Here is a 17562-nt window from a genome sequence, read left to right as displayed (position 1 = left end):
GCCCATGGGCGAGAAAAAGGGTTTGGCCCATGGGCGAGTATATGTTCCTTTACTCAAAACTCATGTTTTTTTTCGCAAATACATTAAATGTATTTATTCAAGTATCATGACACAAAATTTAACTAATTTTTACTTAATTCAACTATTTTACGGCGTTATTAAAATATTTCGTCCATGTTTACGTCAGTCCCTTTCAAGCATCAACTAACTGTTTGCAAAGTATATTGTATCATGTGAAATATACTTTATATTATATCATTACATTACTATTTAAAAAGGGCATTTGGTTGGATGTTTCCTTTAGTTCTACAAATTTCACCTGTTTTACATATTGTAGCGATCTTTAATGAACCCGGCCTTACCTCTCAAAACGTTTTGACAGTTTATCATACGAATTCATGTGCGTGTACTCCAATTCATTGGAGTTATTTTCCACAACATTAAATTTTAGTTAGTTTCTATTTCATTTCCCATTTAATGTCCCGTTGATACATCACACTGGGCAATTACGTGACACCAGGTATGCAATATACAGGTACGCGTGCGCGTATTTTAATGAAAAAAACTATTCGTCTTTTATTGCATAACGTTTGGCTGAATATCTTACATTCTAACGAAATCTCGAAATAATTATTTAATTACATGCGGTTTCGAACTGACCAGTGGGAATTATGTTTCAATGCGATTGAGGAAAACGTGAGTGAATATTGTGACACTAAAGCAACTTTTAACTGCATTGTCACTTTTGGTATGAAAATGGTAACAGTTCAGAAAAAACAACAGCCTCCTTATGATAATTCTCATTAGTACGTTGTATCTAATTACAGTGTCGGCCTTATTTACAGGTGATTCTACAATACCTGCTCTCGGTCAATTACGATCTACCACACCACGCGTGAATAAACAGTTATGCAGGTGTTGCTGTGGGCAAATACCTAGCCTGAAAATGTTTATTTTTTTTAGGATACATGTTTTACAAATGTTCGTTGATATGTGGATATATTAAGCACAAAGACAAAAAAATGTTTATGAAAGATGAATTAGTGCCTTGATATATTCATCGAGATGTGTATTATCGTTTAAGGGGGTCATTCAATAAACGTATGTTTGGAGGAGATATCAAAGGAGCCGCCCAATATACACAGTGTCGTCCGGTGAACTACCACCCCACCCTGTCCATTAGAGTTATGTAATCGGTACACAAATATATTTGATGCGGTGTCAGTGCGGAAGGAGTTTGAATTACGTCCGCCAGTTGTCACAGAAATCCTCAAAGTATAGAAACAATAAACAAGGTCAATCCGTACTAATTACCTAGTGACGCACGTAACAACGACTGTCAATAGGGAAAATGGTGAAAACAAATTGAAATAGATTTTAATATAACATTACTGTACAACATAACTCGCAAAAGCGGTGCCTAAAATTTTTGACCGTGTTATGTGTGTTGTAAACTGACGAATAGCAAGTAATTGTCATGCTGTATACATGGTTCCATATACAAATTCAGTTATACAACCGGTATGAAACTGAGAACTGAGATACCAAGTACAACCTGCATTCACACACGGAAGCAATATACTTGTGTGTATGCCCTCTCCTCTAAAAAATGTATCACTAAAGTATTTGCATTGTAATAAATATAGTAATGATAAAACTTGGTAATTTGGTAGGTCTCCGACAGATATGATTTTCAGTTTTTTTTACACCTTTGATTGATACGGATTACGTACCTGTAGTCTAGTCACTGTATTTAATGTATCTGCTTGTTAGAAATTTCAAATGTCTTGTTATAGAACTGTTCCTAAAATACGGCAGTTTCTTTTATCGGGTATAAATAGTTGATTCGTCTTGTCACGCAGTCATTTTTTACTTGATCGAATGATGTCCACAAAAAATTACGGCAGAGAGTTTTGTAGTTTATTATATTTAGAAGATTTTAGAAGATGCATACATCACTGTATCTCAGAACGTAAAACTGATAACATTCAAACATGTAATTAGTACACAGTTAATTGTTACATATAATTTCCTGCATATTCCTTTTTGAACAAAAAGCCTACATGTATACTGATATCGGTGTCCACTGTTAAAAGGGTATTAGTGCAGTCAGCCATGGTAAATGGAGAGACAATAATAAGGTGATTAATTATAGTCTGTTGCAGGTTATGCGGTATAAGTGTAGTCATTGATACATATACACATTACACATATACAGATGAAATACACGATATGATGCAGTGCAAGAACAAATTAAGATACGGTTTCTATTAAAAATAATTATACGATTTTGGATTTAATTAGCATGTTTAAATTTTCAGGCCAACACGGCTGAGATACAGCATCGGCATACTCAACTGGAGTTGTTTTCTGCCGGTCGTAAGTTCATTGTTTGACTTAGCACACTCGTGTCGGGGTTGCGATATTTTCTTCTCTTTGTTGGCAACCTGCCACCGGTCTGAATTTTGAGAAAGGTCTCAGCATGGGACTGTTAATTACTTGTAGATGTTGGGTGCGGTTAGGACCAAACTTTTTCAGCTCAGAGTGTTAGTGGTCCTGGAACCCATAGTGTCAAACAGGTTCTGCACAAAACGTCCATCAGATTCTATTGTTCAGCAACATTGTCACTGAATTTCAGAACTCTGGCATGATATAATAATCAAGGATTTCGAAGGTGAACGAGGGGAAAGGCAGACGCACGTGGATTTACCCTCAGGTTATTATTGTCTGGAGTTCACATTTTGGGGCATTTCATATACTAATTGAACAGAGTTCACCTGCACATGTCCACTTTAGTGATACAGACTGTAACCAAAAATGCAATGAGCCGTAGCTCTTAATCCCTTATAACAACGGTAACAACAACCAGGGTGAGGACACAGTAAGGTTAAACCGTGTCCAACAGACAATCTGAGGTGGCTATCTCCCATCAAGTCAGCTCTGTTTTTAAGCGCATAGTTATGTTTTTACATATTGAAATAAAAGGAATGAAAAAAATTATATTTGACAAACCTACACATTACCAAATACAAAACTGTATAACCCTCTCTAGACTTCGTTCCAATTAACCTGGATCATTCAACTCGCTCGCGAAGGTCGTATGCGACTTTAAAGTGAATACGTCTACAGTGTACAAGTAACTTTTAACTGTATCATATATACTCATGATAAGCAATTATTTTCGTTCCTAATTCGAATGAGCATATTCTGAGGCTAAATCTGCAAAAGGACAGATAAAATATTTCTTTGTACAATGCAAACGATACAAACGTAGCGGCTGATAATAGAGACAATGATTTAATAATCTGCAATATATCAAGTGTTCTCGTTCAATCTATTGTACATATTGAAGTGATTGTAAAGTTTCAAGGAGTACTAAAATGTTGTGGTATTATGAATGTATTTAGAATATGAATAGCGAAAAACAGTCACCATATCGGATGTACATGTATAACTTGTCTTCCAACACCACGCTTGTGCCGAGGCCCATGGTCATAAAACTAATCGGTCCCATAAAAGGAGCAAATAGTTTCGCAGATACTTCTTGCTATGGTTCACTCACAATTGTCAGACAACCTAATCATCAGTCAGACCAGTCAAGTGTGACCAGCGTACCTGCCTGGTTTTGGCTCCTAATTACTGAACTGCCCAATACTTTCATACTGTGGGCAAAGTAAGCGGCCTCGTTGAGTGATACAGACTAACCAGATTATGATTGTGTTTGTAAGTGCGTTTAATCTGTGTCGGGTTGCAGTTGTTTTATTAGTCAAGACTACGGGTAGTTTTTTCAATGAAACCTTTTAGCCGTTGAGTTTGTTTTGCATTCATTTCATTAAATACATTGTTAGGTAGAATAATAACACGTTATATGGATAAAACATCTCCCTAATCTGAGTATAATCTCACATGTACTCTAAGTACCGTACTATATTACTTTGCGGAGACACTGAGTATAATTTTTTAGTTGGCATTGTATGCTGTCTGAATGACTTTACACAAATCCCTGCATTCAATAGACCCGTGAAGATCTTCAACAAACCATTCTTAGCGTAAAAGGGCGACAGCGCTTGTCGTAAGAAGCGACTACCGGGATCGGGTGGTCAGGCTCGCTGACTTGGTTGATGCATGTCATCGTATCCCAATTGCGTGGATCGATGCACATGATGTCAATCACTGGATTGTCTGGTCCAGACTCGATTATTTACAGACCGCCGTCATACAGCTGAAATATTGCTAAGTGTGGCGTTATACAACTAACAAACAAACAAAACACAAAAAGAGAAAGTGTATGAGTACTAAAACTTGCAATAGATATGCCTACCCTACGTACACACATGTGTCCCATTCGACTGTCTACAACACACGAATAACTGTCAAACAAGTTTGGGTACCCTTTCTGTTCAGGCAAGTTATTTAGTTCGATAATTTTATATTAAAATCCTTTTCAATTTGTTTTCATCCTTTTTCCCTATTCCATGCATGTTTATGTTGCTACATCTTATTGCTCATGTTTCCAAGTATTGTAAAACACTTTAATGTTTCTCCTTCTTAATCTAACGTTATAACATTTCCGGTCATTGCCATCATCTAATACACAAGAGATGATACCAAGACATATTTTATTCGGTTTTATGGTCTATGCGGTCTTACAATTGATTTTATTAATCTTTAAATCTTATGTCTAGTAAATATTTTCACAAACAGGGCTGTTAACTGATATAAGGAATGTAACATCCAGTTGAGGACTGAATACGACGTACGTTAGTCTGGTAACGACATTTCTACAATTAATATTTTGAATAAGCCGTTAATACGCCAGTTGTGACAGGGATGATGGTATGGTAGATGTAGCAGACATATTGACAGCCGTTGTTACGCGAGTCACTAGGTTATTAGTACGGCATTGGCCTTGTTGATTGGTACTATACTTTCTGTGGCCACTGGTGGACGTAATTCAAACTCCTTCCACACTGACATCGCACCAAATATATTTGTGTACCGATTACATAACTCTTACTGACAGGGTAGGGTGGTAGTTCACGCGAAACGGACGACACTGCGTATATTGAGCGGCTCCTTTGATATCGCCTCACAACATACTTTTAATGAATGACAAATTAAACGATGATACACATCAGGATCGCGGAGAAAATACAAGCTTAGTTCGCGTTGAATATATATATATCAAGGCACAAATTCATCTTTCATAAACTTTTTGTGTCTTGGTGTTTAATATATCCACATATCAACGAAAATATGTAATACATGTATCCACAAAAATATACATGTACAGGCTAGGTATTTGCCCACAGCAACACCTGCATAACTGTTTATTCACGCGTGGTGTGGCAGATTGTAATTGACCGACAACAAGTATTGTAGAATCACCTGTAAATAAGGCCGACACTGTAATTAGATACAACGTACTAATGAGAATATGAGAATTATCATAAGAAGGCTGTTACGTTTTTCTTAACTATTACCATTTTCATACCAAAAGTGACAGTGCAGTTAAAAGTTGCTTTAGTGTCACAATATTCACTCGCGTTTTCCTCAATCGCATTGAAACATAATTCCTACTGGTCAGTTCGACACTGCTTGTAATTAAATAATTATTTCGAGATTTCGTTAGAATGTAAGATATTCAGCCAAACGTTATGCAATAAAAGACGAATAGTTTCTTTCATTAAAATACGCGCACGCGTACCTGTCACGTAATTGCCCAGTGGGATGTATCAACGGGTCATAAAATGGGAAATGAAATAGAAACTAACTAAAATTTAATGTTGTACACGCACATGAATTCGTATGATAAACTGCCAAAACGTTTTGAGAGATAAGGCCGGGTTCATTAAAGATGCTGGGTGCGGTTAGGACCAAACTTTTTCAGCTCAGAGTGTTAGTGGTCCTGGAACCCATAGTGTCAAACAGGTTCTGCAAAATACGTCAATCAGATTCTACTGTTCAACAGCATTGTCACTGAATTTCAGAACTCTGGCATGATATAATAATCAAGGATTTCGAAGGCAAAACCTTTTCTCGCCCATGGGCGAAATATTTCAATAAATCTGTAAAATAGCTGAAGTGAGTAAAATTGTGTTACATTATGTGCCATGAAAATAGTTAGAACTCCTGCATGTATTTACGAAACAAAAACATAAGTTTTAAGTAAAGGAAAATATTCTCGCCCATGGGCCAAACCCTTTTCTCGCCCATGGGCGAAATATTTCAATATCGTTATAAAATCGTTGAATTAAGTTAAAATGAGTTAAATTTTGTGTCATGATACTTCAATAAATACATTTAATGTATTCGCGAAACAAAAACATGAGTTTTAAGTAAAGGAACATATTCTCGCCCATGGGCCTGCCCATGGGCCTACCCATGGGCCTACCCATGGGCCAAACCTTTTTCTCGCCCATGGGCGAAATATTTCAATATCGCTATAAAATCGTTGAATTAAGTTAAAAAGAGTTAAATTTTGTGTCATGATACTTAAATGAATACATTAAATGTATTTGCGAAACAAAAACATGAGTTTTAAGTAAAGGAACATATTCTCGCCCATGGGCCTGCCCATGGGCCTACCCATGGGCCAAACCTTTTTCTCGCCCATGGGCGAAATATTTCAATATCGCTATAAAATCGTTGAATTAAGTTAAAATGAGGTAAATTTTTTGTCATGATACTTCAATAAATACATTTAATGTATTTGCGAAACAAAATCATGAGTTTTAAGTACAGGAACATATTCTCGCCCATGGGGCAAACCTTTTTCTCGCCCATGGGCGAAATATTTCAATATCGCTATAAAATCGTTGAATTAAGTTAAAATGAGTTAAATATTGTGTCATGATACTTGAATGAATACATTAAATGTATTTGCGAATCAAAAACATGAGTTTTAAGTAAAGGAACATATTCTCGCCCATGGGCCTGCCCATGGGCCTACCCATGGGCCAGACTTCGCCCATGGGCAGGCCCATGGGCCAAACTTCGCCCATGGGCAGGCCCATGGGCGACATAGTCTAAATATTGAGTTTTTAAACAATTTTTTTTTCATTTTTTCTTCCTTGGTATGTTCCCATGAAAACGGCATGTTTAATTTTGTAAATACCTTTAACCGAGACTGGGCAAAGAGCGTAGAGTTTCTGGACTTTTGGGTTTCCAGAATTAAAATGGGACGTGTTTATTATATATTATTATAAGAGATAGGATGGAATGGCTTATGACCACTGTAGTGTTGCTACTTCCACATAGGAGCGGTGAGTTATTAGCGTTGTGGTAAAAGCGTTCGCTGGAATATATTATTGCTAATATTGCGACGTATAACCATACTCACTCACTCACTCATTCACTCACTTACACATAAGGTTGTGGAATAATATTACCGAAGAATAATATATTCCCCAATTAAAGAACATCTTCAGAAGACTCAAAGTTACTGGATTGTCAGTATGGATATATTCATCAAACACTGTACACAAAGAATAAGTAACAAGATATGAAAATATTAGTTTCAAATATATGTATTTTTGCGAAGCAGACCCTGAAAAAAGAATACATCTCTTTGTTTCCTGAGAGCAAATGAATAGGTATCTATGTGTTTATGTTCATTGCCGGAAGGAACAGCGTTCGAGAGGAAATGACCAACATAACTTATACAATTAATCAATAATGAATAAATGTATCAATCAGCTTCAATACTCTGACTTAACATGAACATTTTACTTGAATTTGTATATGTATAAAGACTGCATATTCATTACCAATGGCTAGCCTGCTGAAATGATTAATAGAAGGATGGGGGAGGGGGTGGGATATAGTCAGGTGGTAAAATTATTCAGGTTTATGTTTGAGGGCTCAAAGTAAAGGACATTATTGATGTCATAATTGCGCGAGGGTAATTTGGCTCTTCTTTGCTGTTAAGAGGAGCGACCCATTCCATACAAGGGTCCATCTCGATTCATGTCCGAACCGTGACATTTATGACCCATGTTCACCCATTTCCATCGTCGTGATATAACTGAAATACTGTTTAAAGCAGCCTAAAACCCAACTCACTCACTCACTCACTCACTCACTCACTCACTCACTCACTTGTAAAACATCATTCAAGAGTTCATGGAGTTTCAATATAACAAGTAGTTCGAATTAAATCCAACAAACAGGTAACGACTGTTCATTTCAAAGTACTCTTTACATTGTACATGAAGATACATTGTAGGTCTCATCGTTTGACAGACTGTATGAAGAGTATCACTCTATTCCTGACATCCTCGATCATCAAGGGTATTATATTTACATTCTATTATAATAAAAACCATGGACACTTTCGCGATCATAGCACCCCTCGAGCTCGATTAGAACGTCACACGCCAAACATATGCCTCCAATGGAGTTACGTTCATAAGAGAGGGCAATTCTGTTCTAGGTTAATGATAAACAGGTTCAACAGGTGTCAGAGAATGTTCACTAACTGTTTTTCAATGTGGACCGCCTCCATAGTCTTGTGGTAGAGCGTCCGCCCGGAGAGCGGAAGTTCCGGGGTTCGATCCCCGGCCGCGTCATACCAAAAGACGTTAAAAGATGGTACTTGTTGTTATCCTGTTAAAACAAGGACTGGTCGGCTCGGAGTCAGTATACTGTGTCTTAGTGGGGTATTCATGTTAAACTGCGGGGCCTGGTTTCTCAGCAAGCAGCCACACACACACACACACACACACACACACACACAAACACACACACACACACACACACACACACACACACACACACGTCGCTATATAAGTGCAATAAACTTGGACGAGACGGTAAACCCAATTTCACCTCACCTCTTTTTAATGTGTATAAACTGACATAAAATATGACTGACTGGATGTTTCAGCTCGAAAACCGATGATTGCCTTTTATCAGAAACAATGTGTAATCTAGCAATATTGTTTCTGATATTTTAATATTTGTACCCGATACCTAAATATAAAAAATAGGTACATAAGTTTGGATTACATAATAATCAAGGGTCTATATAAAGTACATCAAAGGTTTTGACATTTTTCCTGTTTACTGAATCAATCTCTGAATATATACATGTACTGCGATTTCTGGAAAACATAACAAGGAACTCCTATTTCCATCACCTATTCAAATGAAAGCATCTTCTATCTACATGCGACCCGTGAAGATTCCGGGGTAGAATAGGTCTTCAGCAACCAATGCTTGCCGTAAAAGGTGACTATGCTTGTCGTAAAAGGCGACTAACGGGATCGGGTGGTCAAGCTCGCTGACTTGGTTGATGCATGTCATCGATCCCAATTGCGTGGATCGATGCTCATGATGTCAATCACTTGATAGTCTGGTCCAGACTCGATTATATACAGACCGCCGTCATATAGCTGGAATATTGCTGAGTGCGGCGTTAAACAACAAACCAACCAACCAAATCTATCTACATGCTGTATATTAAGTCATATGTCTTTGCTAGCCATGCTAAATAACCCCTATGAGATTTAATTAAAACAAGTTCAGAATAGTTTTGCACGAAGATACCACAGACCATGTCCGACTATCTTGAAACCACCAACTATCAGAATTTGAACATGATCAGCCTTCTGAACCCCCTCCGGCAATTCAGGACAATCGAGTGATTTTCCATCTTTCCTTGATGCTTCGTTATAAACTCCAGGACCTCCATAGCGATCACCCAAAGACGTCATGCAAGAACTGTCTGATAGATCCTCCGAGATAGAATCATCTATGCCACGTATGCTGAGGTCACGCCCACCAGTCGCGGCTATGAGAGCCCCTGGGAAACTTCGCGCTGTGAACGACGCACATGGTTTACAAGAACATTTCCCCTCTGTTGGCGCGGTGGTATTTTCCCAGAATTCTTTGAAAGACAGAACGTTCTGGAATTGTTCCTCTTTGGTTGCATTTTCATAGATATAATCTGGAATTACACCATTCAGTGAAACTTGGTTAATATGAAGATAAAGGTTTCTTTGAAAAATGGTATCTGAGAATCGATAAATGTGCGTGATATGTACATACAACATACTTTTAAATGGCATTACATTTACTTAGCCAGAATTGTTTTCTTAAACATGCACCACCTTCTCTCCAGTAAAACCGGCGATATGCTATCCGGAAATGTTTTAATCGGCTAACAAAATAAAGGTTAACGTGTGCTTCAAGATAATTAAGTAAAAAGTGGTAAAATATAAAGAACATCAAATGCTAACAAAGACGTTATCTATGTCACTTCTGAACGTTCCCCAATAATTGATAGCAATGTATTCATTAATGGTAACAAGACATGTAAGCTTATCGAACATTTAATTTTACCTCACAATACGTTGATTATAAATGGAAAATGTTTTTGGTTATCTGAACCCTAAGTGCCCAAATCCAGTCACAGATATACGACTCGCGAGGTTCCCGTAGGGCAGGTTACGATAATGTAGGGGATAAGACACATGCATTGATATGTTAAACTGTAACACTTGCAGTGTGTGGCTATCATGATGCCATTCACTTTTACCTGTACAGCAGTCTTCAGTGGGGCTAGCGTATGGCGTAAAGATAACAGCATCCAGTGGTAGCGCCTTGAAGAAAACAAAAAAATCAGCAGGAACAGATATCAGCGTGTGTGTGTGTCTTTGTCTGTTTGTGCGTGTGCGTATGCGTGTGCGAGGTGGGTGTTTGGTGTGTGTTGGTGTGTGTGTGTGTGGGGGGGGGGGGGGGGGGGGATCAATCAATCCACTTATTCTGTAGGAGTCTTTCCGTATACAATGCGTATTTTTGTAACACCAATGGCACTGAATATGATTGCTTGCCCAATCTACAATATTCTTGTAGCCGTTTTTGACAAAAAGATAGCGCCTCGAGATTTTTTAAGAAAAATTGGTTTACAGGTCGCATGATTTTTTTCAAATATGGAACCAATCAGTATAACAGGTGAATGTGCAAACAATTTTGAACTATCTGTGATGTGATTGATAGAAGGAACTTATATGCCAATTTTGAGCTTCATCAGACCATCATTTTCAGAAGAGAATTATGTTTAGAGTTCAGAATGCATTTTAAGAGGATGTAGGGCCATGGTAAAATAAATTGAATTTCCGATCTGATGACATCACCTTATTTGTGGTCTGAGAAGTACTAAAAAAGTGAAAGTTCCAACCCTCTTGCTACTTTAAAAAGGATATTCCATTGGAACCAAAACGACGTCTCACGCAGTTCCCTATTTTGACTTGCATCATATGTTCCCTTGTTTGTTCAGTTGAAAACTTGCCTTGCCTTTGCATGTGTTTGCGTCACATGTAACTCCATTTTTCGCACACCTGGTATCATCACTGTTTGACAGTGATTCATAACCACATGTTCAAGGTATAGAATGAATAGTACAATGGACTCTTTTAATAGAGATTTCTAATAGTCATGAATTTTTTTAAATTAAACTTTTATTTACCTAAGAGCGTATGTATTTGGTTATGGTTATACACATCATATAAAAAAAACCATCATTATTTCCCGGAGCTAATATTGTTAGAAACAATCCCAGCTGTCTGGATCACCTGGAGTAGCATTTAGTATATTTTCAGCAGGTATTTGCTGTTATCCTCTGTATTTACCACAATGAGTGAGTGAGTGAGTTGGGTTTAAAGCCGCGTTTAACAGTATTCCAGTTATATCGCGACGTGTCAGCTTAATGTGGGAGGAAAGCCGGAAGTGATGCAGGTCTCAGACGTTTACCACTTCGGTGAAACCCACGAGCAAGGGTATGGTGCTGACAAACCTAGAAACATAATCGAGGCGAACCGGGATTCGAACCCACAATCATGGGATTCTGGCGTGCCCAAGGGACGCAACTCTGCACAGCGAATCGCGGCGCCTTAGACGACTGGGCCACCCGTGCCCCATTTACCACAATGAGATCAGTGCAACGTGTAAATATGTCCGAAGGATACTTGAAAAGTCGGGTTACATGAAAATAATGAAAATATAGAAGGTGTATAGAATACTAATTTCAGTTTCGTTACCTGTAATATTGACAAATGTTTACTTTGATCCCTTCCTTGACCCCCGTAGAAAATCAGGATTCGAGCCACACGTCCTCTGTAAGAAAATGCAAAGATGTCAGCTCTGATGTTATTCCCATTAATATATCTCAATATGTCATATATAGACTGACATTAAATTGTACTTAAAGTAACACAATTTAGTATTGTCCTAGTTTCAGTTAATTGAGTCAAAAAAGGAATTATCGTCATATTATGTTTTGCCTCGGTCGAAGAAGCTGGGATCATTGAACACTGTCATGCAAACCAGACAAAAATTCAAGGTATACAGTAAACTACGGTTATAACGAACACGCTTATAACGAACTAACGGATATAACGAACTAACTTTTTAGTCCCGACTATATGCTGTAGTTATGCTGTATATATGCTTATAACGAACTACGGTTATAACGAACTAAAATTAGTAGTCCCTTTGAGTTCGTTATAACCGTAGTTTACTGTATATAGTTGCGAATGGCTCCAAGGCTCCATGGCCATCTATATGATAATCGGGGACGGGTTAATGTCGCACGTGCAACACGTGGATTACGTGACAACGAGCGAGCAGCTATTCCTTTCATCGATATACAATTAGGAAAGTTATGAAATCATTCAGATGCGGTTGGAGCTTGGACTTGATGACGACATGCCCTGGGTATACGGGTTCGAAGCCCATGATCGGGAACTTTTTAAAGAAAAGTTTATTCAAGTATGACAGATGCCTATATTTGAAGTACCTCTAGGTGTTTGTTAAGACTTTTCAGAGAAGAAGCAGGTTATTACAACGTTTGTAAAGAAGGAATTTCAGGTACAGGTTCATCTTCCCGAGGCAGTGGAGTTAACTGAATACAAAAGTCCAGTTTCAACCCTTGCCGAACTAGGCTGGTATTATGGAGTTACATTTTGGCTGGACTAACGAGTCTATGCATAGTCCAATCAAAATCGCGCAACGAAATCGAAATGCGGTTCGTAAACTGTTATGCAGATTTCGGTCGATTGCAGGATTTGCAAAGCATGTGCACCGCCAACTCGTTGTCAACAGATATTTACCTAATCTTTTCATGTTTTTAATTAAGGTGCTCGCGTGATTTGATGCACTTCGCGATGTAAGACCCGTTTTATCACAATATAGATTTTTATTATCGATCAGATCGTCTTGACTGGGCGCCGCGATTTTGTTTGAAACAAATGCAAGTGATACGTTAGGTGGAATTTGATTGGTACATATGAGAGGCATATAAGGGACTTAACTCGTAATAGCCACTGGTGGCGCTACGATCGAGCCCAGGAATTTCACCCTAGTTCGGCAAGGGTGGAAACTGGACTTTTGTAGTCAGTTAACTCCCTAGCCTGGGGAAGATGGTACAGGTTATAGTTCATGTAACGTTTATGACAAGAAAGATACTACAGCAGAGGTACAGGTCTTCTCATTCCACCATTCTCCATAGTTGAATCCGGAGGTAAAGATCACAAGAGGCTATTAAACGAATACCAGAGCCTCCCAAAACAACCGTTGACCTCACAGGAAAATTCTAAGAACATATAACCCTAGCTCACTGGCACTTACGTCAGCTCTTTTCTTTCCTTTTCAGCTTCCCGGTCAAACCACTTCATGCAGTGCTGTTTTAAAATTTAATGAACGTCTGTATTAGGCATACATAATAAAGCGTAGATTTAGTTTCTAAAACACAGTGTACTCAAGTATTACCGTATTCGACGTAATAAGCGCCCCGCTCTAATAAGCGCCCACGGCGATATTTGCTAATATATTGACAAGTGAACAATCCGAATTAGCACCCCTTCTGATTGACCAAAGTACACAACACCTATTTATATGCACAAGACCTCTTCACTATGGGCAATTAAATTCTGGAAAAATATATCTGTAGTATATAAACAGTAAGGCCGTCAGCATAAACCACGAAATGTGTCTTTCCACCAAAATAATATTCTAATAAGAGCCCCCTATTTCTAATTTTGAGAGCACCCTCGGCGCTTATTACGTCGAATACGGTATTAAAATAAATATAAAACGTCAACACCAGAGAAAGTCCTTCTCGGAAACCTGAAGAAACAGATTTCATTGGGCAAAATAGTGCTGAAACTTATGTAAATGGATAACTGAAAATCATTGATGACACCGGGTGTTCACAAAAAGATTAGGGGTCACGGGTGGCCCAGTCGTCTAAGGCGCCGCGATTCGCTGTGCAGAGTTGCGCACCTTGGGCACGCCAGAAACTTATGATTGTGGGTTCGAATCCTGGTTCGCCCCAATTATGTTTCGAAGTTTGTCAGCACCATACCCTTGCTCGTGGGTTTCACCGAAGTGGTAAACGTCTGAAACCTGCATCACTTCGGGCTTTCCTCCCACATTAAGCTGACACGCCGTGATATAACTGGAATAATGTTAAACGCGGCGTTAAACCCAACTCACTCACTCACAAAAAGATTAGGCATGTCCTGCAGTACCAGTAACGCCCGCCAGTCACACAACCAAACTCGACCTTGTTTGAGCTTACATACTTTCATATTTAGACATATCAATTAACAAATTTGAAACAAAAAAGTTAACTGGTCAGATCAGGATAACGTTTTACTATCAGGGACAGGACCGGATTAGGATTGGTCTTCAGTAACCCATGCAGGGGGCGACTAACGGGATCGGGTGGTCGGGTTCGCGGACTTGGATGATGCATGTCATCGTATCCCAATTGGGAGTTCGCTCGTCACGCCGAAGACCCGGGTTCGATTCTCCACATGGGTGCAATGTGTCAAGCCCATTTGTGGTGTCCCCGCCTTGATATTGCTGGAAAAATGCTGAAAGCGGCTTAAAACCATACTCACTCACTCGTATCCCAGTTGCTCATGAAGTCAATCACTAGACCAGACTCGATTGTTTACAGACGCCATACAGCTTGAATATGGCTGAGTGCGGGCGGTGATGAACATCCAACAAACAAAACATTAGTCGAAAATAAACGCACAGGATATATTATTGACACGAATACCTGGATACTGAGGTCAGTGTGGGCCGGGTCCAGGTAGTAGGTCACTCCGGGCCGAGAAATCACATGGGCTCTACCAGGGAGAGTTGCCTGGGTCAATCTTAGAAAAAGGAACCACTGTCATATACTTATTTAAAGGTTTGAATCGGACACTAAATTGACAGGATGCTCATGAAGGCACTCAAACATTTTAAGCATGTGTCTCGCATTGAGAGCTGAACATGATATTTACTCTTTTCGGTGGACAATTTATGTCGAATCCTGTTTTGAATACTCTACAACACGGCCCATTCTGACAATGTAAGCTTGTGTGTGCATTCTTCACTCCATCTTCGACAATCCAGGGTAATATTGCTCCATCCATTGTTATAAATACCCTGAACCAATTCACAACAATAGCTTAGTTTCAGAAGTGATTTAAACATATCCATCTTTGCGACCGTGGATAGAGCGTCTGCCTGGGGAGCAGGAGGTCGGTGGTTTAATCCTCGGGCCGCGTCAAACCGAAAGATGTTAAATGATGGTACTTCTAGTTTCCCTCCTTGGGGCTAGGTATTAAGGAGCAAAAATAAAGGACCGGTCGGCTGGGAGTGTACTGTACCTGAGTCTGCAGAATCTCAGAATCTCAGAATGGAATCTCAGTTGGCTTCCGGGGGCACGGGTGGCCCAGTCGTCTAAGGCGCCGCGATTCGCTGTGCAGAGTTGCGTCCCTTGGGCACGCCAGAAACCCATGATTGTGGGTTCTAAACCCGGTTCGCTCCGATTATATTTCTAGGTTTGTCAGCACCATACCCGTGCTCGTGGGTTTCACCGAAGTGGTAAACGTCTGAGACCTACATCACTTTCCTTAAGCTTTCCTCCCATATTAAGCTGACACGCCGTGATATAACTGAAATAAAGTTAAAAGCGGCGTTAAACCCAACTCACTCACCCACTCAGTTGCCTACAACTATAAAAACGGCATTGGTTCGGACAGGTACACGTTTAACCCCGTGCTATCTATCTCTAAGTTTCGCTCGCTCACGAGAGTAATTTGATTGGTCGCTATTTGTATTTCAATTCGAATCGGGCTCATCACGAAGCTATAGTGGCGAATGATTCCAGGGTATCTATCACAAGTAAATGGACATATACTGAACAACAAAAGTTCCTGTGACATTGAATAAGATTTAATGCAAAGTTATGTTTTTTACCAAATCTGAAACAATTTCGGTTTGTAACAGATAAAAGACTCCTGTAAGTGTTCAAATGGTTTAATCTTGCCATACTGACTTCAGAAAATGCGTGATATCATTTAAAAAAACATGAACATGTCAAAATGTCAATTTACAAATCAATAGCGTGTGTGTCCACCTCTGGTTGCGATGCAAACAGCACATCTTCGTCTCATGGAATGGACCAGGCGTCGCACAAAGTCCTGTGGGATATCTGTCCATATCTGCTGGGGCATGTTTCGAAGTTCCTGGAGTGTCACGTGGTTGACGTCGAAGGCGCCGATCCATCTCATCCCACATGTGCTCGACTGGTGAGAGATCAGGGGAGCGAGCCGGCCAGGGGATGACATTCACGTTGTTTTGTTGAACAGAATCCTGAACACGTCGAGCAATATGAGGCCGGGCGTTGTCATATTGAAAGTTAATGCCTGTGCCATGACGACGCAAAAGCGGTAGAACAGCAGGGCCGATGATCTCGTCGCGGTAGCGCTGTCCATTGAGATTTCCCTCTACCACTATCAAACGGGTCCTCTGTCTTGCTGTAATCCCAACCCATACCATAACGCTGCCGACCCCGAACCGATCTTCTTCCATGACACAATGATTGACGTAACGTTCACATTGACGTCGGTACACTCGAATCCGTCCATCGCTGTGGCTGAGGTGAACACGAGACTCGTCAGTGAATAGAACTTGTCCCCACTGCATGGCCGTCCTACGTAGACACTGTCTGCACCACTGTAGACGTGCTTGACGGTGGTTTCCTGTCAACATTGGACGTCTGGCGGGTCTTCTGGCGACAATCCCTGCACATCTGCGGCGGCGACGTACGGTTTGTGAAGATATTCGTCGAAGGCGAGGAATGCATCTTGCAGTCACTGTTGCTGGCTGGAATCGATTTCGTAGGTGTGTTGTTCGAATCCAGTTGTCTTGTCGATTATTAGTTACGCGTGGCCTGCCACTCCGAGGATGGTCTCTGATTGCATTCGTCTGTTGCCAACGTTGCCATAAATGGTGTTTCTGTGGACGTTAAATTGTCTTGCAACATCACGTTGACACGATCCAGCTTCAAGCTTCCCAATGGCTTACAGACGCTCATTTTCGGACAGGCGTGGCATTTCGTAATGTTGAATAATTGCGTAATTTTGTTGTTTTTCTGAGTGGTTGTTGTCAGCACGATGCTGAGCAATGCATATGGAATCCCGTTAACGCACATGTTTTTATACCAATTCTTGGGTAGTGAAATGCATGGAGCTTGCATAAAAGTCAATTTTTGCATGG

The 17562-nt window shown here is 39.8% G+C and overlaps 1 protein-coding gene across 1 annotated transcript; it reads right to left on the bottom strand.

The window, feature by feature from the left end:
• Positions 1 to 9344: 9344 nt before the first annotated feature.
• On the bottom strand, positions 9345 to 15620 carry LOC124139350. Its single transcript, XM_046506354.2, has 5 exons — positions 15071 to 15620; positions 13630 to 13682; positions 12042 to 12117; positions 10541 to 10604; positions 9345 to 9949 (listed from the first exon to the last, which is right to left on the bottom strand). The coding sequence occupies exons 2-5, from the start codon at positions 13674 to 13676 to the stop codon at positions 9525 to 9527; spliced, it is 612 nt and encodes a 203-aa protein (XP_046362310.2). The 5' UTR covers positions 13677 to 13682; positions 15071 to 15620; the 3' UTR covers positions 9345 to 9524.
• Positions 15621 to 17562: the final 1942 nt, after the last annotated feature.

This window comes from Haliotis rufescens, unplaced genomic scaffold (assembly GCF_023055435.1).
Source record: "Haliotis rufescens isolate VD_foot unplaced genomic scaffold, xgHalRufe1.0.p SCAF_8, whole genome shotgun sequence".
In the NCBI taxonomy this organism is placed as follows: Eukaryota; Metazoa; Mollusca; class Gastropoda; order Lepetellida; family Haliotidae; genus Haliotis; species Haliotis rufescens.
This window is presented reverse-complemented; position numbering and strand designations above follow the sequence as displayed.

Excerpts from the sequence above, each read along its gene's own strand:
- LOC124139350 (XM_046506354.2), bottom strand. The coding sequence starts at position 13,676 with ATGAAGTGGTTTGACCGGGAAGCTGAAAAGGAAAGAAAAGAGCTGAC. Across the intron at positions 12,118-13,629 it reads AAGGAAAGAAAAGAGCTGAC|AGGACGTGTGGCTCGAATCC; the intron begins GTAAGTGCCAGT and ends ATTTTCTTACAG. Across the intron at positions 9,950-10,540 it reads CACTGAAGACTGCTGTACAG|ATTATATCTATGAAAATGCA; the intron begins GTAAAAGTGAAT and ends GTGTAATTCCAG.